Source organism: Ursus americanus, chromosome 18, assembly GCF_024610735.1.
Source record: "Ursus americanus isolate L20-20 chromosome 18, mUrsAme1.1.p, whole genome shotgun sequence".
Taxonomy (NCBI): domain Eukaryota; kingdom Metazoa; phylum Chordata; class Mammalia; order Carnivora; family Ursidae; genus Ursus; species Ursus americanus.
The window spans coordinates 6,940,181-6,965,348 of record NC_142144.1 but is presented as its reverse complement, the minus strand read 5'-3'; the positions used below and the strand labels follow the sequence as shown (position 1 = coordinate 6,965,348).

At 51.0% G+C, this 25,168-nt stretch overlaps 3 protein-coding genes across 11 annotated transcripts in view; 2 read left to right on the top strand and 1 right to left on the bottom strand.

Annotated features, from left to right (window-relative positions):
* The first annotated feature begins 504 nt into the window (after positions 1-504).
* Positions 505-14,673, top strand: PHYHD1 (phytanoyl-CoA dioxygenase domain containing 1). Of its 9 annotated transcripts, none has more exons than XM_087869284.1 (12): positions 511-663; positions 772-858; positions 4,660-4,818; positions 8,425-8,506; positions 8,650-8,697; positions 10,311-10,366; positions 10,444-10,506; positions 11,130-11,151; positions 12,614-12,742; positions 12,852-12,968; positions 13,961-14,166; positions 14,271-14,673. In XM_087869284.1, the coding sequence occupies exons 1-11, from the start codon at positions 631-633 to the stop codon at positions 14,161-14,163; spliced, it is 999 nt and encodes a 332-aa protein (XP_087725410.1). In that variant the 5' UTR covers positions 511-630; the 3' UTR covers positions 14,164-14,166; positions 14,271-14,673. The 9 variants fall into 9 exon arrangements, with proteins under 9 accessions (XP_087725412.1, XP_087725410.1, XP_087725413.1 ...); XM_087869285.1 differs by having other exon boundaries at positions 524-663; positions 14,040-14,166; XM_087869289.1 differs by lacking the exon at positions 772-858 and adding an exon at positions 3,204-3,362 and having other exon boundaries at positions 526-663; positions 4,706-4,818.
* A 2,402-nt stretch (positions 14,674-17,075) lies between these two features.
* DOLK (dolichol kinase) lies at positions 17,076-19,164 on the bottom strand. The gene has a single exon (XM_045770969.2). It carries the CDS (start codon positions 18,844-18,846, stop codon positions 17,230-17,232), a length of 1,617 nt encoding a protein of 538 aa, XP_045626925.2. The 5' UTR covers positions 18,847-19,164; the 3' UTR covers positions 17,076-17,229.
* Positions 19,165-19,211: 47 nt separating this feature from the next.
* NUP188 (nucleoporin 188) overlaps positions 19,212-25,168 on the top strand; it is a 47,135-nt gene continuing 41,178 nt past the window's right edge. Inside the window, exon 1 of the mRNA XM_045770967.1 lies at positions 19,212-19,295. Coding sequence (XP_045626923.1) covers positions 19,264-19,295 — 32 coding nt within the window. The 5' untranslated portion in view covers positions 19,212-19,263. The remainder of the gene's footprint in view (positions 19,296-25,168) is intronic.

The following is a 25,168-nucleotide window of genomic DNA, read 5'->3' as shown; positions in this document are numbered from 1 at the left end:
GCCCCCAGGCCCACGCTGTATCCCCCCACCCCATGTTGATGCTGGTGGCCTGGGGACTTCCTAATCCATGCGTGAAGTCCAGACAGGCTGTCATCTGTGCTTGCTTCAGCAGTACATAGACTAAAAAACAGGGGCTGACATTCGTCAGAGGTCACAGTGAGTTATGGTGCCTGGACTGGGACTCAGGTCCTCCCGCCTACCCATCTTCCGTTGCTCTGACACTCCTGGAATACAATTTCAAGGCACCTGGTACGCAGCCAGAAGGGGGTGGTTTCTGCAAAGCAACTGGGAGGGAGCCATTAAAAACCATGAAGGAGATTGGAAAGGGCTAATCCTAGATTAACTGGGGGGATGGACCCAGGGGATTGAGCTGGGTCATAGGCAAGGCCACATCCAGGCACAGAAGTTAAGGGGGGCCGGGTTGTTCAGGCTGGTGTGTGTGTTTGGGGGGGGGGGGTTGGGGGCTGGGATTGGGTTTCCTCCAGGTAGGCAAGGGTTAAGTCCTCCTGGGCCTCCCAGGCTCCCAGCTACTCTGCCCCCCCAACTTGCAAACTTGAACTTGAACTTCCTACCGTAATTTGTACTTTCTCCTCCCCGCCTCCAGCAGCGCCGCACCCAGAGCCTCTCCTCATGGCCTGCCCGAGCCCCTCGCAGCTCCAGAAGGTAGGGCCATGTGGGGTGGGGGTCCGAGAGGGTCAGGTAAGAGTTGGGGGTCCCTCGGGACCTCTAGTAGACCCTGGGAACTCAACCCCACCCCCTGCCGTTTTTCAGAAGAGGAAACTGAAATCCACAGTGGTCAGTGTCCAACCAGGACCCCTAACTTCGGCACACGCAGCCAGGGGGCCGTCAGGGCCACAGGTGCGGGGTGAGGTGGGAATGTGTATATGTGACAGAAACCAGAATAAAGGGTAAGGATCAGGGGCGCCTGGGTGGCTCAGTCGGTTGAGGATCTCCCTTTGGCTCGGCTCATGATCTGGGGGGGGGGGGGGTCCTGGAATGGAGCCCCGCATGGGGCTTCCTGCTCAGCGGGGAGCCTGCTTCTCCCTCTCCGTCTGCCTCTGCCTCCCCGCCCTGCTCCTGGTCTGGCGCACTCGTGCTCTTTCTCAAATAAATACGTAAAATCTTAAAAAAAAAAAAAGAGAGAGAGAGAGTAAAGATCAGCCAGTCCGGGCCCAGAAGTGGGCCCTGAGAGCGAAAAGGGAAGGAGGGGGGAACGCGGGCGGGGAGCCTTGGCCCGGGGTGGGGGCAGGGTCAAAGGAGGCGGACTGCCCCGCGCCGCCCCCACCCCCCCCCCAGCCCGGGGAGGGTAGCCCGGTCCACCTGCGGTCAAACACAAAAGGCTAACGCTTGGAATTAGAGCGATACAGACTTAAAAAACGTGACCCTTGTTTGTTCCTGATGACAAGAAGGAAATGCTGAAAAACACAGAAAATCTCAAAGAAGAAAATGAAAAACCACCCATAATTTCCTACCCCGAGCCAGCATTTTGGTAGACAGCCCTAGAATCTTTAAAAGGCGATCATAATAGCTACTTCTTTTTTTTTTAATTTTAATTTTTTATTATGTTATGTTAGTCACCATACAGTACACCCTTAGTTTTTGATGTAATGTTCCATGATTCATTGTTTGCGTATAACACCCAGTGCTCCATGCAATATGTGCCCTCCTTACTACCCATCACCGGTCTAGCCCAATCCCCCATGCTGCTCCCCTCTGAAACCCTCAGTTTGTTTCCCAGAGTCCATAGTCTCTCGTGGTTCATTCCCCCTTCTGTTTAACCCCCCGTTCATTCTTCCCTTCGTTCTCCTACCGATTCCCTGCTATTTCTTATGTTCCATAAATGAGTGAAACCATATGATAATTGTCTTTCTCTGCTTGACTTATTTCACTTAGCATAATCTCCTCCAGTCTCGTCCATGTTGCTGCAAATGTTGGGTAATCGTTCTTTCTGATGGCTGAGTAATATTCCGTTGTACATATGGACCACATCTTCTTAATCCAGTCATCTGTTGAAGGGCATCTCGGCTCCTTCCACAATTTAGCTATTGTGGACAAAGCTGCTATGAACATTGGGGTGCATATGGCCCTTCTCTTCACTACGTCCGTATGTTTGGGGTAAATACCCAGGAGTGCAATTGCTGGATCATAGGGTAGCTCTATTTTTAAGGGACCTCCACACTGTTTTCCAAAGTGGCTGTACCAACTTGCATTCCCACCAACAGTGTAAGAGGGGTCCCCTTTCTCCACATTCTCTCCAACATTTGTTGTTTCTTGTCAATTTTTGCCATTCTAACTGGTGTAAGGTGATTTTGATTTGAATTTCCCTGATAGCTAATGATTTTGAACATTTTTTCATGTGTCTGTTAGCCATTTGTATGTCTTCTTTGGAAAAGTATCTGTTCATATCTTCTGCCCATTTTTTGATTTGATTGTTTGTTTCTCATGTATTGAGTTTGAGAAGTTCTTTGTAGATCTTGGATACCAGTCTTTTATCTGTAGTGTCATTTGCAAATATCTTCTCCCATTCCGTGGGCTGCCTCTTTGTTTTTTTGACTGTTTCCTTGGCTGTGCAGAAGCTTTTTATCTTGATGAAGTCCCACAAGTTCATTTTTTCTTTTGTTTCTCTTGCCTTTGGAGATGTGTCATGAAAGAAGTTGCTGTGGCCTTCTTGTCGTGCTTGCCCACCGTGGTATAAAGGACGCACTACTGTGCCTCCGACTTGACGGTCTGAGGGCCGAAGAGGAGAAGGGGGTCGCCCAAGATCTCACAATGGCTAAAATACTCATCTGTGTTCAGCTTTTTTTTTTTTTTTCCATCTCACTGTATATCAGGCACATATGCCCATGTCAGTAAGTATTTTTCTACCACATGATTTTTTTTATCAGCTGTGTGTGTTCCAGATAGATAAAACATGCTTTGTTGAATGACTCTCCTCGAGCTGAGCATTTAGGCTGTTTCTGATTTATTGCTCTTGTTCAACTAGCCTCAGTGAATACCCCCATTAATACGTCTTTGCTCTCCCATTTGCTAAGCCCCCAACTTCTTACCTCAACAAGCTCTCTCCTGAAGTGTGTCTGCTGGGTCACGCGTACATACGGTTTGCTGTGGATGACCCAGTTCCCAAGGAGGAAGTGTTCAACTTGACACTGATGTGAGGATTAAGTATCATTTTTTAAAAAAGATTTTATTTATTTATTTATTAGAAAGAGCGAGCAGAAGCAGGGAGAAGGGCAAAGGGAGAGGGAGAAGAAGACTCCCCGATGAGCAGGGAGCCTGACGCAGGGCTCGATCCCAGGACCCCAAGATCATGACCTGAGCCGAAGGCAGATGCCCCCCCGACTGAGCCACCCAGGCGCCCGGAGGTTAAGTATCTATCACCCAGAGCGGTCCAGAGACCAAATGGCCCGCGGGGTGGGCATGAATGTCCCAACTTCCCACACGTGGGAGCCAGAACTGGGCATCCATGGGGGAGTGAGGGAGGGAATGGGGGGAGGGTTCGTAATTGGAAATCGGATACTTCACAGTGGGTTCAAGAGGTGACTTTCAACACTAAGATTTTATAATGGTCTGCAAGCAAACACGTAGATGTTCTTTCTCTCCTTACTCCTCTCAATAGCTACGGAATAAGAGGTCTGGAGGCAAATCAGAATAAGCTCACTGTTTTAACCTCCCGCCACCCCCTGGCTGTCCACTGCATTCAGGACAAAGCCCACCTCCTTGCCTGGCCTGCACCCCCTACCTTCCTGCTTCCCTTCTGCCCCCACCCTCACTTTGCTCCATCTGGCCCCAATTCCTTGTGTCCCTCCCATGCTCGGGGACTTCACACATCCTGCTCCCTTGATCTGGAATGTTCATCCTTGTCTCTCCAACGCCCATTATCCTGCCGGTCTCCTTTCTTTTTTCTTTTTAAAGATTATATTTATTTATGAGAGAGAGAGCACATGAGCAGGGGGAGGGGCAGAGGGAGAGGGAAAAGCAGACTCCCCGCTGAGCAGGGAGCCCAATGTGGGGCTCGATCCCGGGACCTAGATATCATAACCAGACCAAAGGCAGCCACTTAACTGAGTGAGCCACCTAGACGCCCCTGCTGGTCCCCTTTAAGTGCCACCTCCTCAGAGCTGCTGCCCTGAGACTCCTCTTCCCCCCATCTGGTTTACATTAAACACCTCTGCTCTTGAATCTGCCCTCTCCCTCCTTGCACACAGCGGCTGGTGAGAGCAGGTTTCCCTGCACACTGGTTTCTTTGATGTCCGCCTCTGTTGCTAGACTGTAAGTTCCAGGACGGCAGGCTTCCTCACTACTGTCACTCTAGCTCCTAAAACCATGCTGGCACACAGTAGGTGCTCAATAAAATTCTAGCCGAATAAATGAATGAGGTTGTATCCCCATGTGACCCAAGCCCATTGGAGGGGAAGGACGGGGGTGGGGGGGGACACCTCCCCTTCCTCCTCCCTTCATTCAAGCAACCAATACTGGCTGCTCCTCACTGGGTTCCAGACACCATGGCTGGGGTGGGGGTGTCGGTGCAGGGGGAGACAGAGCAATGAACAGGACACTTGGTCCTGCCCTCACACAGCTTTGGGTTTTAGGGAGGGGTCAGGTCAGTCCTCACAGAGAGCGTTTGGGAAGGGGAAGCCTGAGTTTACTTCTTGCCTTCAGTTTCAGGAGGATGGATTCCTGGTACTGGAAGGATTTTTATCTGCAGATGAGTGTGTCGCCATGCAACAGAGGATTGGGGAGCTAGTGGCTGACATGGATGTCCCTATCCACTGCCGCATAGAATTTTCCACCCGGGAAGATGAGCAGCTGAGACCCAAAGTAAGTGTCTGGGGCAGGTGAGAATGGGATCTGGTCTTTGATGGGGGCACTCAGTCCCCAGCCGGAGCAGCAGCCTGGAAGGGAGGGCCCCAAGGCTCATGGGCTCGTTCTGATAACAAATCAGGCCCTGAGCACTCCCTGTGCCGGGCTAAGTGCCTTATCTGCATATTTCCCTCACTCCCCACTACGGATTTATAAGGTTGGTGTTATTGGGGGTGGGGGGAATGAGGCCTGGCTCACTTGCCCCACACCACGTGGTTAGTAATGGGTAGAATGAGGATTTGAACCCAGATCGACTGTTCACTGCTCTACTGTACTTCCTCAGTTGTTCTCCTGCCACAAGGGCCTCCTCTGTGGCCAGCAACCCAGAATGAGCCAAGTGATTCTGATGGACCCCCCCTGTGTCAGCCTTATCCCCCAGTGAGACTGGAAACTCAGCTTTTCCACCCCCACCCCTCGTGACTTAATAGGACTCAATACAGTTTGACATAGGGTAAGTTGAGACTCGAGGTTCTCCCACACAGTTCACTTAACCCTTCAGGAGCCTGTCTGTGGGGGCGCCTGGGTGGCTCAGTCTGCCTTCAGCTCAGGTCATGATCCCAGAACTCATGATCCCAGGGTTCTGGGATCCAGCCCTGCATCGGGCTCCCTGCTCAGCAGGGAGTCTGCTTCTTCCTCTCCCTGTGATCTCTCTCGCTTTCGCTCTCTGTCTCAGATAAATAAATACAATCTTAAAAAAGAGAGAGAGAGAGAGAAAGAGAGAGAAAGAAAAGAAACGAAAAGAAACGAAAAGAAACGAAAAGAAACGAAAAGAAACGAAAAGAAACGAAAAGAAAAGAAAAGAAAAGAAAAGAAAAGAAAAGAAAAGAAAAGAAAAGAAAAGAAAAGAAAAGAAAAGAAAAGAAAAGAAAAGAAAAGAAAAGAAAAAAAGAGCCTGTCTGCGGTGTGGCCCTGGAGCCAAAGCTGCGGTCCCCGCCCATTAACGCGGCTCCTTCTTGCTGAGGAGCTCCTGCCATCTGGTGGGCACAAAGGGAATTACAATGGCCCGAAGCCTGGGAACCCAGAGAGCGCGGCTGGGGCACTTCAGTAGGACTGAGGATTAGAGAATAATTTCCTCCAAAGAGTGGGTTTCATTTGGCCTCACCCCCGCCTTCTAGGTGGGGACAGCAGAGATGGGGGTCCTTGAGTGCCTAGAGAAACGTCACTCAAGTTCCCAAGGAATGAGGGGGCAAATCTTGTGCCCTCCAAGCTGCCTTCTGAGAATGTTCCAGAGACCAGTGAAGGATTGGTGGGAGGATGGGAGAATAAAGTGTATGTCTCTTGGTTTATAATGCTTGCAAAGAGCTCTGCACAGTGCCTGGTATTTGGTAAACCCTAAATACTCACCATGATACTAAGACTTTGAAGTGGGTATTAAAAGGAAAAAGACCAGGGGTGCCTGGGTGGCTCAGTCAGTTACGCATCTGACCTCCGCTCAGGTCCTGATCTCAGGGTCCTGGGATGGAGCCCTGTATCAGGCTCCCTGCTCAGTGGGGAGTCCGCTTGCCCCTCTCCCTCTCTCCCTCCCCCCACCCATGGGCATGTGTGCACAGCACGTGCTCTCTCAAATAAATAAATAAATAAATAAATAAATAAATAAATAAAATCTTAAAAAAAAAAAAAAGGAAAAAGATCAGTGGGTGTCCCATCCAGTTCTCCCTTCCAGCTTACTTTGAATTATTTTCCAACTGTGTAAGTTGTATAGAACTGATAATAACAGGGTGGCTCAATCGACAGAGCTTGCGACTCTGGATGTTGGGGTTGTGAGTTCGAGCCCCACGTTGGGTGTAGACATCACTTAAAAATAAAAAAAAAAAAATTTAAAAAAGAACTGATAATAATGTCCACAGAAATGGGTATGAAGTGAGTCCAGCAGAATGCAGTTATCACCTGGCGATCAATCCGTGTCCCATCCATCTGCAAATTCATTTCAGCATTTGTTACAGCCTATCTGTGCACAGTTCTTGGACTTCTTTGAACATCTTACTGGTTCCCTTGTGAGTTAAGGAGTCAAGGAGAATCTTTGACATGTTCAGCTTCATTATCTGTAATGATGATGATGGTGATGATTATGATTATTTTCTAAGTAGGTTCCGTGCCCAGCGTAGAGTCGCACGTGGGGCTTGAACTCACAACCCTGAGATCAAGACCTGAGCTGAGATCAAGAGTCGGACGCTGAACCAACTGAGCCCCCCAGGCGTCCCTAGCTTCGTCATCTTTAATAGTATTATTTATCAGTTATGCTTCCGTTTCCCTCACCCTAATCCTGATACAGAACAGCTGTGAACGTTGGAAAACAAACGTGTAGTTTTCAGTGGGAGGCGCTGTGAAAGGGCCCAGCAGGTCACCACGGAACCCGCAGGCACACGTGAGAGCAGGTGTGCACGTGTGAGGGAGCGGGGGCAGGGGTGAGGGGGGCTGGGCCACCTGGAGAATCCCAAGGGTCGGCGCCGTCAGCTCCAGCCGTGCAACCGCAGAGGGAGGTAGGGAGATCTACACAACGGTGGCCAAGGGAAACCACAGGGAAAACATCGGGCATCTTCCTGAAGCGTCATTTTCATATGACACCAAGAAATGTGAACCGTGGGGGCACCTGAGTGGCGCAGTCAGTTAAGCGTTCAACTCTTGGTTTCGTCTCAGGTCGTGATCTCAGGGTTGTGCGATCGAGCCCCATGTCGGGCTCTGCGCTCGGCGGGGAGTCTGCTTGAGATTTTCTCTCCCTCTCCCTCTGCCCTTCCTCCCCCAGCGCGCCTGTCTCTCTCTAAAGAAAAGAAATAAATCTTAAAAAAAAAAAGAAACGTAAAACATGATGTTAAAATTAACAAGGAAAGGTTATTAAGAAAACAGAAAAAGGTGAGTAAGGGGCTATATTCCTCAAGCATTTAGCTGCGCCCTGGTTTCTGTTTAGAAGCGGCAGCAGTAACGATGGTGCTAAACACAGATACTCATGCAGCACCTTCCGCACTCCAAGGACTGTTCTAGTGCTTCATGTGTGCCAGCTCATAACCTCCCCAACGCCCTATGGGATCCCTGCAACCACATCTCTACTCTATGAGGAAACTAAGCCCAGAGAGGTTCAGTAGTGTGGGTGTGGTCACACAGCAACTCCGGATTTGAACCCAAGTATTCTAGCTCTACGGACTGTGCTCTCAACTACTGTAAGATTCAGCCTCTGCCTGAAGCCTCCACTAATCCAGAGGAGGGTTCCCTTTACAGATGAGGAAACAGGCGTCGAGCAGGAAAACAAGTGACCCAAGGCTACCTGGGAAGCACGCCTGTTTGGTGACGGTGCCTAGGTTCAGAATCACACCGTGTCGAGCATAAGAATTCTGTGACTTATTAAGAGGTTTCTAAGAAATTTTATGCTTGTGGCTTCCTGTCACGCTTCCAGGCACTTGGGGTTCCTGTTCACCATCTGTGCCTCAGTGGATGAGTTCGAGAAGTGCCGGGGGGTGGGTGCTGCAGCCCTGCGGGGATGGGAAGCATGAGGGTCCTCTTCTCTCTTGGCCAGGCGCAGCCCTGACCCTGGGATTCCCTCTCAGTCGCTCTGATATCCCCTCTTCACAGGGCGAGAGCAACAAAGACTATTTCTTGAACAGTGGTGACAAGATTCGATTCTTCTTTGAGAAAGATGTTTTCGACGAGAAAGGTTCGGAGCTGGGGCCCCCGGGATGTGGGAAGGGCCGGGCTGGCGTATCTCCCCCCAGGGCTGCTCCCCCAGCCCCGGAGGCCAGTTGCCCAGGGGTGGGTGGACGCCAGCTCTTTTGCCTTGACCTGTTCCTTGTGCTACAGGAAATTTCCTGTTCCCTCCGGAGAAGTCCGTCAATAAAATCGGCCACGGTAAGCAGGCACCTGGAGGAAAGGAAACAGGGAAACTGAGGCCTGAAGAGCCTTGGGGCCTACCCCAAGGCCCACCGTAAGTTAGTGGCCCAGCACATGGCATTTCTGACTTCAGCTCCCCTTCTGGGCCGGCTCCTCTGGCCTTATGATGCTATTCCTACAAGCTCACCACAGCACCGGGAAGAGGGACCACCCGAGCCGCCCATGCAGACGATCCAGGCCTCAGGCATGGGGGCTCCTGGCTCCCACTGCTTCCCGGAGCCTCCTTCAGGAGCACCTAACATGTTGGCTTGGTCCCTATTCTGAGACCCCAAAATGAAGCTAGGATGTCCTCTTTTTTTTCCCCCCCCAGGATCGTACATTATAATTTATTTTGCAGACCGCTTATTTTTTTTTAAGATTTTATTTATTTATTTAGAGAAAGAAAGAGAGAGTGTGTGAGCAGGGGGAGGGGGAGAGGGACAGAGAGACTCTCAAGTGGACTCCCCACGGAGCGTGGAGCCCGACGTGGGGGCTCGATCCGAGGACCCTGAGATCATGACCTGAGTCAAAATCGGAGTCAGATGCTCAACCGAATGAGCCAGCCAGGTGCCCCACTCATTTCTAAACTTAAAGTTATATCACGGGAGCTTTGTAAAGAGATTATATGTAAAATACATATAATACAAAATTTGCCATCATGGGGCGTCTGGGTGGCTCAGTCGTTAAGCGTCTGCCTTCGGCTCAGGGCGTGATCCCAGCGTTCTGGGATCGAGTCCCATATCAGGTTCCTCCGCTGGAAGCCTGCTTCTTCCTCTCCCACTCCCCCTGCTTGTGTTCCCTCTCTCGCTGGCTGTCTCTCTCTCTGTCAAATAAATAAATAAATAATCTTAAAAAGCAAAACAAAACAAAACAAAAAACCGAAGTATAATCTTCCCTTAAAAAAATTTTGCCATCATAACCATTTTGAAGTACACAATTCAGTGGCAATAAGTATATCCAATCCTCACTTTTTAAAGAAAAGATTTTATTTATTTGAGAGAGAGAGCACGAGCAGGGGCGGGAGGGGCAGAGGGAGAGGGAGAAGCAGACTCCCCACTGAGCAGGGAGCCTGATGCGGGGCTCGATCCCAGGACCCCAGGCTCAGGCCCTGGGCCGAAGGCAGACGCTTAACTGACTGAGCCACCCAGGCGCCCCCATCCCTCACTTTTGTAATATAATAACGAGCAGATCAGGTCTGTGGTGCTGGGCCCCGGCCTGAGGCTGCACGTGTGTTAGCCCATCCAGGCTTGGGGCGGCCTGAGAGGCTGGTCTTCTGGTTCTGTGGTACAGAGGAGAAACTGAGGCTTACAGGAGAGAAACGGCCACTTGAAGCAGCACAGAGTAAATGGCAGGACCCAGATTGCTAGCAAGTTCTGGGCCCTTTGAGTCAGGTCTGGAATGAGATTCCCAGATGGCTGGAAGGTCGAGAATAAGGTAGTGGGCCCATCTCTTGGTTATAAACCAGCGAAAGGCTCGATGCATACCGGTAGGTGAAAAGCCACAGCAAGGCCTGTATCCGGGGCCCAGGGCCAGGCATGGAGGGATGCGTGGGGGCGGGGAGGCTGGCCCATCAGCCTGCCTCTGTCCTGCAGCTCTGCATGCCTATGACCCTGTCTTCAGGCGTGTCACACACTCCCCCAAGGTGCAGGTGAGCAGGGGTATGGGCGGGGGGGGGGTGGCCCGGATGCGAGGGCGGGCTGGTGGTCTGACTTGGTCCCCTTCCAGGCCTTGGCCAGAAGTCTGGGCTTCCAGGTGCCCGTGATCGTGCAGAGTATGTACATCTTCAAGGTGAGCCCCCATCCCCCCCGGGCCTCAGTTTACCCTCTGTAATATGGGCAGAGTACTCAGACCAAGCCCCTCCTTACGATGGGCCAAAAGCTGCTTCCCTGAAGAATTACTACTTCGCAAGGAGAACGTGCAAAATCCTTCTCTGGGTAAGGCGCCTGGCATTTAGTTGGTGCTCAGGTAAAATTTGGTGGCAGGAGGGAAGGAGACTTCCAGGACTCCCTTCTCCCTTCTTTTGCCACTGAAATGCTCTGCTCCCAGCTTCAAGGCCCAGCTCAGAGCCACCTCCTCCACGAAGCCTTCCAGTTGTCCCTTGGGAAGAGAGGGACCCCCCCCCCCCCGATCCTGGGGCCGAGAGGCTTAACCTCAAGCCCGGGCCCCAGCCACTCTCGCCGCCCCTCACTTCTGCCTTTGCTTGCGGTAGGCATGCGTGTGCTTGGACTTGGAGCACCCTGGGTGCTCTTTCTCTTTGCAGCCCTCTTGGGCCCGGCACACGGCGGGTGCTCCATAGCTGGGTGGAATCCTTAAACACCTGTGGCCGGGTCAGAGCATTCCACAGGACTCAGAGCGGCCTCTGCTCCCACCCACTCTCCTCTGGCCTCACCGGCCCTCCTTCTCTCTTGCAGCAACCTCACTTCGGTGGCGAAGGTGAGCTGAGAACAGGCTGTGGGGTCCAGCAAACGCCGCAGTGGGAGATCCGGGGCATTCGTGGTTGTCGGGGCTTTGGAGGGAGGGATGGCACTTGCTGAGGTGCTGTGGGCAAGAGCCCGGGGCAGGAAGGAGAAGCTACCTTTGGTTCCTTTTTGGAATTGTCCATTGGGCCAGTTCCAGGGTATTTTGGAGCCCTGGGCACAGTGGTCCTTGAGCCTGGCAGCAACTCCTAGCTGGTTAAAAATACAGATTCTGGGGCCCCAGTCCCTGAGATCTTGAGTCAGTAGGGCTGCAAGGAACTGCGGACCTGTATTTTTTTTTAAAAAAGATTTATTCATGAGAGAGAGAGAGAGGGAGGGTACACATGTGAGTGGGGGGAGGGGCAAAGGGAAGAAGAGAGAGAGGCAGAGAAGCAGACTCCCGCTGAGCTCGGAGCCCCACTCAGGGCCCAATCCCAGGACCCCAAGATCATGAGCTGAAATCAAGAGTTGGAAGCCCAACCGACTGAGCCACCCAGGCACCCTGCAACCTGTATTTTTCACAAGTTCCCTGGAAGACTGATTGAATAGAGAAACTGCCGATCTAATTTCAAACCCCTCTGGATGCACAGATACCCTTTATAGCCTCCCTCGTGGGCGATTATCTACTTCTGCTTAAATGCCTCCCGTGACAGGGGGCTCATCCCCTCACAGCCAGCCCTTTCCTTCTTTGCATGAGCCCAAGTCGGCCTCCTTGTGCCTGCCCACTCCTCCCCACCGTTCAGCCCGAGGACAGTCTCCTGAAGGGAGAGTTGAGCACCCCTACCTCCTTCAGTCAGTCCTCCTCCAAATGCTTTGGAGTGCCCACCATTAGGACACCTTCCTCTGGACACTGTCTGGATTGTTCAAGTCCCTCTTCTAGTTTGGGGCTCAGAAAACACACAGTTCCCCAGGAAGGAAGGGAGACTAGCATCCACAGTCTGAAGACCTTTCCTCAGTGGTCCTCCGTCTTGGCTGGGCTGCAGCATCACGTGGAGGGGGTGAAGGTGTCGATGGGGGTCAGTCGCGTGCCCTCTTCTCCTTTCGTACTCAACTCCCCAGTCTTACGCCGCCCGGTGGACCCTCTGGTGGCTGGAGGGGCTTGTGAAGGACGGTGGCTTTCGTTGCCTGCCTGGGATCAAACCATAGCAGCCACTTTTTAGCAATTAGTGTCAGGCCTGGTACTAAGCACTTTCACACACTGTGTCGTGGGTCCTCCAGCCACGTGGGTCCTCTGAGGTGGGCTCCTGCCGAGGCCACTTCATGGTGTAGGAAACAGAAGTTTTGAGAGGAGAAATCTTGTGCCCTGAGTCTCCAGGCCAGGATGTGTGGGTTTCCAACTGACCCAGGGATGCTCTGAGAGCGCCACGGAGAGGGGAACAAGGCCAAGGTGAGGTGGGCCAGGTTCCTCATCCCCGGGGTGGGGGTGGGGCCTGCTGTAGTCGTCCCTCACCAGGACTCCACCTTCCTGCACACGGAGCCCCTGGGCCGGCTGCTGGGCCTATGGATAGCTCTGGAGGATGCCACTCTGGAGAATGGCTGTCTCTGGTTCATCCCTGGCTCCCATACCAGTAAGGACACCTGTTTCACCCCGCCCACTCATATCCCACCCCCCACCCCCGCTGCCCCTGGCAGAGAGACCCCGCAAAAGAGAGGCTAAAGGCTCACCTTGGCCTGCAGGTGGGTTGTCGAGAAGGCTGGTCAGGACCTATGCTGGCTCGAAGCTTGACATCAGCTTCCTCGGATCAGAGCCTGTCCGGGATGCCAGCCTCTTTGTGCCCACCCCAGTGCGGAGAGGTAGGTGGGATGCAGAGGGCAGGGAGGCAGGCTGCAAGGCCATGCCTGTGGGTCTGAGCTTACTCTGTCCACCCAGCTCCCCCGAGGGCCGTGAAGTCACAGAATGGAAGGTGGGGCTGTATGGGCACTGGGAAGTCTGAAGTCTGTGCCATTAACCGGAAGGCCTCCTGGATCAGGCTAGAATCCAGACTCTGCTGTCTTTTTGGGCAAATGACTGGAGCTCTCTGAGCCTCAGTCTTTCCAAATGTAAAGTGGGGTGGTCAGTGAGATAGATGATGTCTATAAGATGGGGCACACGGCAGATGCTGAACGAAAGCTGGCTGTTCCTTTTAGAACCCGGCAACCTGGGGCACCTGGGTGGCGCAGTCATTAAGCGTCTGCCTTCGGCTCAGGGCGTGATCCCAGTGTTCTGGGATCGAGCCCCGCATCAGGCTCCTCCGCTGGCAGCCTGCTTCTTCCTCTCCCACTCCCCCTGCTTGTGTTCCCTCTCTCGCTGGCTGTCTCTCTCTGTCAAATAAATAGAATCTTAAAAAAGAAAAAAAAAGAACACAGCAACCTAATGTCCAGCCTGGCCTTTTTTTTTTTTTTTTAAAGATTTTATTTATTTGAGAGAGAGAGAGAGCAGAGCATGAGCAGGGGAGGGGGGCAGGGACAGAGGGAGAGGGAGAAGGAACGTGGGGCTCCATCCCAGGACCTTGAGATCATGACCCAAGCTGAAGGCAGATACTTAACCACTGAGCCACCCAGGCACCTCCCCCTACCCTGGCCCAGGTTTTGACAGCGAGGTCCCAGCTGCCTGGCACAGTACAGACACTTTGGCCTGGTTCGGCAAACACCACAGAAGGGGATGTCCTTGCCAAGGCTTGCCAAGGGCACAGGTCACAGCAGAAGGGACTTGGTCCCAGGGGAAGCTCTGACCAAGGGCATAGCCTCCGACCCTGGGACAGGCTGCCGGCCCCTGAGCTTTCCTGAATGGGACTGGGGATGAACAGGCAGCAGAACCACTCAAGGGAGGAGGAGACTTTGTCCCTCCCTGCCGAGTGTTCTCCTGTCCCGCTGCACTCCTGCCAGGGGACCTCATCCTAATCCATGGGGAAGTGGTACACAAGAGCGACCAGAACCTCTCCGAGCGCTCACGCCACGCCTACACTTTCCACCTCATGGAGAGTGTGGACACCGTCTGGAGCCCGGATAACTGGTAGGTGGCAGCGGGTGTGTGTGCGCCCTGGACAGGCTCCTGAAGCGGTTCTGGAGGCCGGGAACAGTGACACTGGCACCTCAAGGTCACCTCTCTCTCCGCAGGCTCCAGCCAACAGCTGAGTTGCCCTTTGTCCCACTGTACAAATGAACGCCCTCCTGGGCCGGGCCTGGCCGCTCCGGGTGGAGCTGCGGGCCGCATGCATCAGCGCCTCGCCTGGGTGCCCAGCTGCAAAGGGGAAGTCAAATCTCTCCCCCTGCACTGTCTCCCTGCCGGGGTCTGTGCCCCTCAGCCCTGCAGACAGGAGCTCCGGAGCCCTGGACGGATGGCTTTCCAGAGACCTCTGTCTCTCTGCCTCTCCCCTGTTCCACCCCAAGCTCCCCCTGGAGTCAGCCTCTCACCATGAAAGCGTCTTGGCTACTTCTCTGCTGGCTTCCCACTGTTCTCTCAGATGCAATTCTGATTATTACGGTGCAAGATATACAATAAAAGCGACTTCTGAATGCAGCTTCTCGGCCCTTCCTTCCCAAGCAGCCTTGCTTTCAAGATGACAGCCCTGCTGAAAATCTTCCCAGGTGTCCCAGCCCTTCTGGTGAGGTCTGCATGATTTTAATAACACCGTGGACGTTTGCTGTGCCAAGAGCTTTAAGTGTGTTGTCTCACTGTGTCCTCACACCTCCCGGCGAGGTGCTCTTGTCATCTGGGTTTACGGATGGAGAAGCTGAGATGTCGTGTGGGAAGTTTCAGTGACCTGCTCCTGTCACTGGGCTGTTCAGTTTAGTGACTCAGCCTGCGCTTCTAACCTTTGGTCCCCAGTACTCCTTGCTTAGGGAGGGGAGAAGACCAGGGCTGGGAATACAGTCCCAGATTCTGGTCCTGGCCTTGTGACCAACTTGTTTTCTGGTCCCAGGCCGGGCCCTTCTTCTCTCTGGGCCCGGTTTGTCACCTGTACCATCGAGGGGCCAGAGGAGGCCTCCATGGTCCCTCTCTGTGGGCACGCGTGACGGGCACCCAGGCCCTCTGTAGGGGCAATGTGGTCGACATTCAAGACCTGCACAGCTGGGGCGCCTGGGTGGCACAGCGGTTAAGCGTCTGCCTTTGGCTCAGGGCGTGATCCCGGCGATCTGGGATCGAGCCCCACATCAGGCTCTTCTGCTATGAGCCTGCTTCTTCCTCTCCCACTCCCCCTGCTTGTGTTCCCTCTCTCGCTGGCTGTCTCTCTCTCTGTCAAATAAATAAATAAAATCTTTAAAAAAAAAAAAAAAAAAAAGACCTGCACAGCTGAGATTTGGCCCAAAGGTTGCAAACCCGGGCTGCAGATGTGTTTTTTCTGGGCCTCAGTGTTTTTTTAAAAAACCGTTTTAAAATTGGGAGGTTTCATATAACAATGCACGTTTCTAAGCTTCCTGAAAGGAGCAGGTCTGCAGCTCTGGGCCTATGGCCGAGCGTGGTGATGCCCAGAGGCAACCTCCTTGAAGGCACCTATGCTCCTCCCTCCGCCCCTCCCGCCCGCCACTGCATTACCGGCCTGGCCTCGGCAGCCATATGCATGGGTGACCTTCATTTTCAGTCCCCACTGTTTGTGGATAAGCCGAGGCCCGGAGGACAGAGCCCTTCCCCAAAGGCCGCCCAGGGAGTCAGGGAGCCAAAGCTCTTCCTTGGCATTTTGCCGTCTCTTTTAGCAAGTAGAAAGCAGCCAGAGAGAAGGGATGGGTTTGTTAAGTCTTCTTCGAGCCCCAGAGGAATGTCTCAATACTTTCCTCTGAGGGACAGGGCTTGGCAGCGATCCCTAGCCTGAAGCACAAACTTGCTAGAGCTCTGCTCCTGGCTTCTGGCCTTGGTGGGCCGAAGTTCTCATGTCGTCCGGCTAGGCCCCTCGCTGTTGGGTTGGGTGAGAAGGGGAGAACCTTGTCCATCCTCAGGCAATTCACTGTGCTATCTTCCCACTGATGGGAAATGTTCCATGCACTCGGCAAATGTCAACTGGGTTCCCGCTACAATGCCGGGCTCTGCCGGCACTGGGGGGTACACTGGGGAAGAGGGCAGCCCTGGACTCTGCCCTCACAGAGCCAGGATAACAGCATGGGCCCCACAGGAGAGCCATTCTGAACTCTCAGTGAACCCCCGCAGGCCCTGGTCTCTAATTTCTTACCAAGAGAAGAAACACAGGTTCGGACATGACTGGAGTGTGAGAGGGTCTCAGGAGGGACCCCTTGCTAAGGACCCCGTGCCATCCAGCTTGTCCTTCCTCGGTACCACTCAGCCAGGCAGCAGAGGTCTTGAGGCAGGAGAGAAGTTGGCTGAAACAGGAAATGGGCCCACGCCTAACTCTTCCTCCAGCCCTTCCACGCATGCAACAGATGATCTCACCTCTCCCCTTCAGCCCAAAGGGGAGAAAGCACATGCGCTTAGCTCTTTTCCTCTCGGGTTCTCCTCCAAATGTAGCCAGGGGAGTAAGGTCACGCTGGTCTTCAAGCACAACCCATGAAACCTCTTGGCTTGCCTGGCTTTTTGCTGACATGAGGGCTGGCCTTGGCTAATAGTGACCCTTTCCCTATTTGCTCAATATGCGTGGGCTGTGGGCTGGACCCTTCACACACCTCACCTCCCTGGATCCTCACCTGTGAGATGTGGGCTCTTACTATTCCCATCTTGCAGACAGGAGAATTGAGGCCCAGAGTGGTTAAGCAAGTCGCACAGGTAAATAGTGCCGCCAAGGACTCTGACCAGGTTAGTCTGATTCCAGAACCTGAGGTGGTGACCATTACACTCTACTGCCTCCAGGGTCCCATCAGGTCCCCTCCGAGGATCGCAAGATGGGGGTGGGGGGTCCTACACCACACTCAAGTTTTTTGTGTTGCTGTGCTCTCTTTAACCCTTTTTCTTTTTAAATATCAGCAAAACTAAAACCAGGAGTGCTTTGATTTTTATTTTGAATCTGAATCAACTGAAAAATTAAATCTGCTTCTCACCCTTTGGCTCTTCATGCCCCAGTGGCTGGCTGCTGTGGGGACCATTCATCCTCCCCGTGTCCCTGTTTCCTCCATCACTGCTGTGCAGCAGCTAGGCCATCAGCAATATCAGGAGGTAGAGAGGCAACAGGAGATTGTCTATCTGCGTAGTGTATGCTTCTAGGAGGGACACAATGCTGATAGAGCCCAAAATCCAAGCATAACTGTAGTTTAGGTCCACTCCACTGTCAAAGATTAAGATCAGAGCTACAGAAATGATCTGGGCAAATATAGAGGTCATGGTCCCCTCCAAAGTCTTTTTGGTTCCAGGCCAGTGGATTTCCCCCATGGTGCTGCCGAAGATGGAGGCCACAGTGTCGCCCACACCCACAGCCAGGACCCCTGCATAGGGGACTAGGGCCCTTGCTCCCCCCAAGCTGCCCTTCTGTGTGCAGGGTCTGGGGACCAGCCAGATGGGAAGAGACATGCCCAGGAGCAGGTAGATGTGTGTCAGGATGAGTGGTCCACTGTCTCGTTCATCGAGGAAAAGGGACAGGAGGCTCCTCAGAGTGTGGCCCAGGGGCTTGATGCGGAAATAGCGCACGTACTCCAGGAAGATGAAGACTGCCAGACATATGGTGGCAGCCACATAGAGCAGTGTCCGGTCAAAGATGATACCCGGGATGTAGGTGGCCACCACAATGAAGTGGAAATACTTCCGGGCAATGGTGGGGGCCTGGTGCTTCTTGGACTCAGAAGATGACCGCTTGGCATTCTGGTAAAGCACCACCAGGCAGGCTAAGGTGGCCAGCAGAGACCAGTAGACTAGGAGGTAGATGCGGGTCTCTGTCTGGAAGAGGAACTGAAGAAGCCAGAGCAGGGGGTTCTTGCGGATGAGCCGGTGCAGCCAGGGCAGGACCACACCAAGGCCCAGCACACAGGTCATGAGGTGGAAGAAGATGGAGGAAGCCCAGGTACCTGAGTCCATGAAGACAAAGAGGGTGCTGAAGAAGATGCCCACAAGCACCATCCCGACCACCACCACCAGCAGGAAGAAATCCACCGGGTCTCCCTGGCTTTCCACCACAGTCAGAGAGCGCTTGATGAGCTGGTTGAGCATGAAGCTGACGCCACCCAATACAAGCAGTGCCTCCCCAGGGGTAAAGCAGCGGGGCAGCAGGTACAGCAGGATCATGTTGAGGTAGACGAAGATCAGCAGGACCTCCAGGACCTCGATCACCTCGCCCACACTCAGGGAGTGTTTCATGATATAAATGATGACACCTCCAGCCAAGCCTGAGATGACACAAGTGTTGGTGGGCACCGGGCGGGTGATGCCCAGTGCCAATACTGAAGAGAAGAGGGCCACTGCCATGCCAGTGGCTGCCACCACAATTCCAAAGCGCTCAAAGTATGGGTTCCCCACAGACTGGCAGCGCTCCTTCATGACCAGTCCGAGCAAAGGCATGACCATTGATGCGGGCAGCAGCCCACTGTTCGCGGACATGCGGAACTGGAAGACAGCGCTTCCCTGCTGTAGCAGCCGGTCCCACTTGTATTGGACGTAGAAGGCCTGTACTGCGAGAGCCACGGCGCACCACGAGTATCGGTCCCACACGGCTGCGTGGATGCTTAGCACCACTGCGAACACTACCGCTGCCTCCGCCAGCACCGACCCGCTCAGCGGTGCCCCGGTTTCCGAGGCCGGGGGAGCGTGCTCTCGGGTCATGTCTCTAGACCTGGGACTCCGGGGAAACCGGGGTGACTAGCGACGCCTTGGCCTTTGGGTCCCTCAAGCCCTGCCAAGCCGACAGCGGCAGTTTCACACAGCCAGCACCTTCTCTTTCCGTTCTCCAGCTGTGAGGAGGGAAGCCCCACTGTAGGCAAGCCACTTTCTGAGGCTTGGGAACTGGCGCCCAGCTATCCTCCACCGCCTCGCACCTAGGACGTAGACGTTGCCGCTCGGCCGGCCGCTTTCTTCACAGCCCCTGCTGCTCTCGCCGCTGGTTCCTCACCTCTCTGGGCGTCGCCATCTTGGCCCCGCCTGCCGTCACGTGACGAGAAGCACCACCCACAGCCCGGCCGGAGGAGAACGGTCACGTGGGTGCGGCGTCTGGGGGCGGGGCTGGGGCGCGCGCGCGCGAAGATGGCGGCGGCCGCCGGCGGGCCGTGTGTGAGGTACGGAGCGGGCCGAGTCGGCGGGGGTGGCTGTGAGGCGCGGGGTCGAAGTCGAGCGGAAGCCGGGCGGGACTTGCGGGCGAGATGTGGCGGCGGTAGCGGGGCGAAGCTTAGCTAGGTGGACCGGCGCCGAGAGGCGGGAGGCGGTTACGTCCAAACGGTCCCCGCGCGCGGGGATCTCGGGCGACTTCTCCGAGACGGGGCCGGTGCCTCACCCCTTCCCTCAGCGCCGGCCTCCCGTCTCCTCACCCATCTCTTTCCCTTCCTCCCTCCTCCCCACCGGCGCGTTCCTCCGCGCCGCCCCCCCCCCCCCGCGCTTCCTCGTCTGGCGTGACGCTATCTCGAGGCGCGACGGGGCGCTTCGCGGTCGCCCGCGGGAGCCCCCACCTCGGTCCCCGCTGCAGCCCGGATGCCCTGCCCCGGCGACGTTCCCAGGTTCTTCCATGTGCTCGTTAGGAGGTCTGTTCCTTGTGTCGCCGAGCTACCTCCCTGTGGTCACTGCCCTCTTGCTCCGCGCAGCCTTTCATTCATCCATCTATTCATTTTCTTATGCATTGGTTCCGTCAGCGAACGTGCCCGATTCCTTTAGGAGATCCCAGGCCCCGTACTGGACTTTGGGGACGAGAAGATGAAATGTTAAAAAGAAAGACAGTTCTTACTTTAGGGAGCGCTTACTAGCGCCAGACACTGGCGAAACGCTTCCTATGCATTAGCTCATTGATTTCTCACAAGTCCGTGAGGCACCTTCTCTTTTACAGATGACTCACAGATCCAATTCAGAACTAGCTAGGTGGTAAAGTGAGGACTCCGAAGCTTTAATCAGATCACCACACCTCCATCTTCCACCTTCCTGCTTGAAGTGTGTTCCATTGTCCCTACCACCCTCCGTCCTAAAATTCAACATCCCTGTCACTTACTGTGCCAGCACTGTTTCCCCACATTTTTGTCTTATGCACTGCTGTATCCTCAACACCCAGAGGAGCATGTAATAGGCGCTCAGTAAATGTTTATTACAAACATTGCTCATCTTCTCTGTTACCACTTCACCTCTCGGCTCTAGTGAGATTTTCTTTGGAATTTCCACTGGGCTGCTTCTGAACTTTGCGAGGAGGAGTTTGCTTTTTCCTCCTTAGCTGTTTCGTCTGGCAGCATTGTGGTCACTGTGCCCTCCTTTTCTTATGTTTATTTCATAGTCATTGTGGAGGTTGGGCAGATTTAGCTCCTGCAGGGTAAGGCACCCTCTTCAAGGAACAAGAACAAGGGAAGGGGAGGGGTTGGTTTGCTTGAAAGATGCTTTAACATCCCTGGGTACCTACCAACTCACACCTGAAGATGGAAGAAATGACACTACGATTTCTAGATTTTTAGGCACCACTTTACTCGGAGCATGATGTATTAGCGTGATCTTTCTTTTTGTGCTGGAAAGAAGGTTATAACAGCTGGGATTATACTGAGCAGCCGCCTTCTGTTTGAAATGCCTCGAGGTCTGCACTAAGAGAAAACTTAAAATTTGTTCCTGGTGTCTGTGCTTTGCAGGTGACCTCAGTCCACTTTACCTTTGGAACCTGTTTCTCTAAATGAGTCCTATTCACAGTAGTATTGAGGTGGCTCTGAGCATGTAGGAGAGTCCTTGTGTATGTTGATAGGAGCGCTGGCACTAGTTAAAAATAGATTAATACACTTAAATCACTCAGGGTTTTGGGAATGTCCCTCAGGGTTTGGCAGACAGTCAGTTTGAATATTGGCATTTTTAGGTTATCTCCTGCTAAACCTTCAGGTTCCGATTTGAGGTGAAGTCTTCCATCAATCCCTAGATCAGTTCCCAGTGATCTCTCTCTCCTCTATTTTCTGTCTAACATGGTTATAGTTCTTCGTAGTGTCTAATTCTTAGGATCATGCTTTTTATGACTTTCTGCTTTCTCGCTGATTATGTAATGTGTGCCTAACGTCCTTTGTCATTCCCAACGCTAAATGAGTATCAGGAGGGTCTTAGATTTATTCGTATCCCCTTTATTCCTAAACCAGAAAATGTGTAGGAATCGAAGAAACAGTGACGCTTATTTCCACAAGGATTTCCTTCCTGATAAATTACCATTTTCTCCTTCTTTTTAAAAAAGATTTATTTATTTATTTTTGGGGGAGGAGTTAGAGAGGGAGAGGGAGAGAGGGAATCTCAAGCAGACTCCCTGCTGAGCGTGGAGCCCGACCAGGGCTTGATTCCATGACCCTGAGATCATGACCTGAGCTGAAATCAAGAGTTGGTCGATCAACCTACTGAGCCACCCAGGTGCTGCCTACCGTTTTCTCCTTCATTCTGCCTTCTCTTGGCATTTCTGCATATCATACTGGTTTTCTGATGTTTCTGTTCCACTTGGATTGCAGGCATTGCAGGTCTAAAGGGGACTCCTGTCATTCTCCTTCTTTGGTACCTCTTCATCAGCATGTATTCTTTGAGTCCCTCTGTGTCAGCCACTGTGTTAAGGGTATGTTTTGCCCCTGGAGAACAGAGAGCCTCACCTCCACCTTTGCCTGCTTGTAGGATGAATTCTTGAGTGCAACTTGATGCAGTGTAATGTGATGGTTAAACTCTGGAGTCGTGCAAACCTGGGTTCAAGCCCTGGCTCCATTATATATTAGCTTTGTGACCTTAGACAAATTATTTAACTACTCTTAAACCTTAGTTTCCCGATGAGGTAATGGGGGTAATAAGAGGATCAGCTTCATAAGTGAGTTGTCAGTACTCAGTAAGTTAAAGTGTAAAGTGATTAACACAGTTCCTGCGTATTATAAATGATCAATTAATGTTAATTCTTAACACAGTGTTTGCATATTATAAAATCTCAATGTTGGCTGTTTTTATTATCAGAAGCTCCTTTTCAATAGAGATTGTTGTTTTTGACATCTTACAACAAAAGGAGTATAACAGGACATGGTTTTGCCAATAAAAAAAATTTTTTTTTTGCCAATAAAAATTTTAATTTCTAAAGGACACCTTTTTTCTTTTCTTTTCCTTTTTTTTTTTTTTTTTTTTTTTTTTTGAGTAGTAAGTATAAAAGTTACTGCTTTACTCTAGGATGGTGATCTCTAATCTTGTTTAGTAGCATAGTCTTTCTCTCCCCCACTCTTGGCCCAGAAAAGGCTAATAATATCAAACATAAAAGATAGGGTCTATATTGACCCGGTCTTTTACCTGCTCCTCTGAAACAAATTGATACCCTGGAGCAGTGGTGATTTAGGAATTCATTTATGTAGTTGTTTTAAAATGTAGATTTCCAGGGTGCCTGGGTGGTTCAGTGGGTTAAGTGTCTGCCTTTGGCTCAGGTCATGATCTCTGGGTCCTGGGATCAAGCCCTGTCTCAGGCTCCCCACCCAGCGGGGAGTCTGCTTCTCCCTCTCTGCCCTTCCCCCTGTGCTCATGCGCTCTCTCTCTCTCTCAAATAAAGAAAAATATAAATAAATAAATAAATAAATAAATAAATAAATAAATAAATAAATAAAGTAGATTTCCCATGCCCAACCTTTGAGAAACAGTAGCGCTAGGTTGTGACCAGGATTCCATGGTGTTGCTGGGTTGTTCCCGGGTGATTTTGTTGTATATGATCTGAAGATCAAATATTTGAGAAACCCTCTTTTAAGATATTTTATTAAAAAAAAAAAAAAAGAAGCATGGTGCACCTGACTGGCTCAGTCAGTAGAGTGTGCAACTCTTTGTCTCAGGGTTGTGAGTTCAAGTTCCATGTTGGGTGTAGAGATTACTTAAAAACAAAATCTTAAGAAAAAAAAGAAAGAAAAATCTATAGGTTTTGGTGTAATCAACACCCACAGCTTGAATTTGACAAAACAAGGAATTCTGGGCCCTGGCAGTAGGTCCTCGAGTGTGGGCCATGATCTTCGTAGTTTCTTCTGGGAACACTGCTACCTAGCTAACTAGAGACCTAAGTTCTGAAAGCAAATGTGGATAAATTAAAGCTAAGTGATATCCAGGTTTTCTGAAATTGGAGATGGATGATCAAGAGTGATTTGATTTATTGCCTGGGCATACAAATGCCTTCAATTAATGATAAATTTCTTTCCATTAATTTTGGTGTACTGTTAGCCCTATTGTTAGCTATGTGTTATATAGTAGGAATCTAATACATTTTGTGCCAATCAGAAGCTATCCTTTGTAAAGTTCGAGTATATGCCATTTTAAATAAAGCTCTTCCTTAATTTTTTGTTAATTCAGATTTATTAAACAAGTAAGTTAGATGATAATTATTCTCTTTACAAAAGGCAGTCTTACTTTAAAATTTTACTATAAATTTCTTTAAATGGTGAACTGGCCACTGTTTTTAATTAGTTAGGGCTTCGTTTACTCAGACCCTTTAATATACATTGTCAATAAAGAATCCTATTTGTTTCATTAACTAGGTCTAATCTTCTGATTTTTGAATAGCGAATGCTGTTTTGTCATCAGAAAAATGATTAATGATCCCACAGAGTCATTGTGGGAGCTGGTGTCTATTGATGCAGCAGAACTCAAGTGTTTTCTTAAAAGCATTAACCCTTAGAAAAGAGATTTATAATTTTAAGTGTGTTTAATCCTGTTTTGATGGGAAAATCTTGACTTTTTTTTTGGTAAAGATTTTATTTTTAAGTAATCTACACCCAGTATGGGCCCTGAGCTAGCAACCCTGAGATCAAGAGTTGTATGTTCCACCCACTGAGCCAACCAGATGCCCCCTGAAAGAAAACTTTTAAGTAGAGCTAGTGCTTGGTGTTAGTTTTCATGGGAAAAACATTTTTCAGTTTATCCTCATAGTTAAGAGAGCATGTATCCTTTTTGTTAAATGTTTAGTATATATTCTTAGACTTTTTTATCTTCTCTGTTGGCAGGCTTTCTAAGCAGTTTTAATTTTTTTTTTTTTTTTTTTAATAGCAAGAAGGAGAGAGTGGGTGGGGGGCAGAGGGAGAAGGAGAAAATCTCCATGCTGAGCTTGGAGCCCAACTCGGGGCTTGATCCCACAACCCTGAGATCATGACCTGAGCCAAAATCAAGAGTCAGATGCTTAACTGACTGAGCCACCCAGGCTCCTCTAGGAGAATTTCTTAATGACTACATTTTGAAATTTAGTTCTAGACTTTAAAAAACCCTATAACATGTTCCCTGAAGTTCCAGAGGCATGGATGAGGGAAGGAACTTGGGTAAGCACATAGTGGAGAGTATGTTTGAAGAGCTCACAGGGGACAGGAACTATGATGTGTTTTTATGTGTCTTGCATGGTATGTGGCACCTAGTGGCAATTAATAAATGAACAAATATACTACCATTCATAATGACCATTTGACTTTGCTTGGTTGAGAAAGTGAATCGTATCATGCATTTAGAAAATTTTCTGGAGGTACCTGGCTGGCTCAGTCAGTAGAGCATTTAGCTCTTAATCTTATGGTCATGAGTTTGAGCCTCACACTGGGTGTAGAGATTACTTCAATAAATAAGTAAATAAAAAAATATTTAAAAAAATTTCTGGAGGTGATGAGGGGGCTTGAAATATACACAGTCCTTTTCTTCATTCTCCCTTTTGTTCACTACATTTTAATGAAAAGGGAGGAGATAGAAATACTACACTGAGGTGTCTTCTTAGCATAGAAAATGTAAGATAATTCACTAATCACTGTATTTCATTCTAAAATTTACACCTCTTCGTATTTTAATGCTTCTGATGTTGCAATGCATTTTATTATTGATGGCTGGTAGAACATAAATAATCATGTATCCTGCAATTAACAGCATCTTAAATGCATTAAAATATGGTGGCCATCCTCATTTTTAACACAGCGTCTGCTTGTTTAGGTTATATGTCAATTTCTTAATTTTTGTTTTGAACATCAAA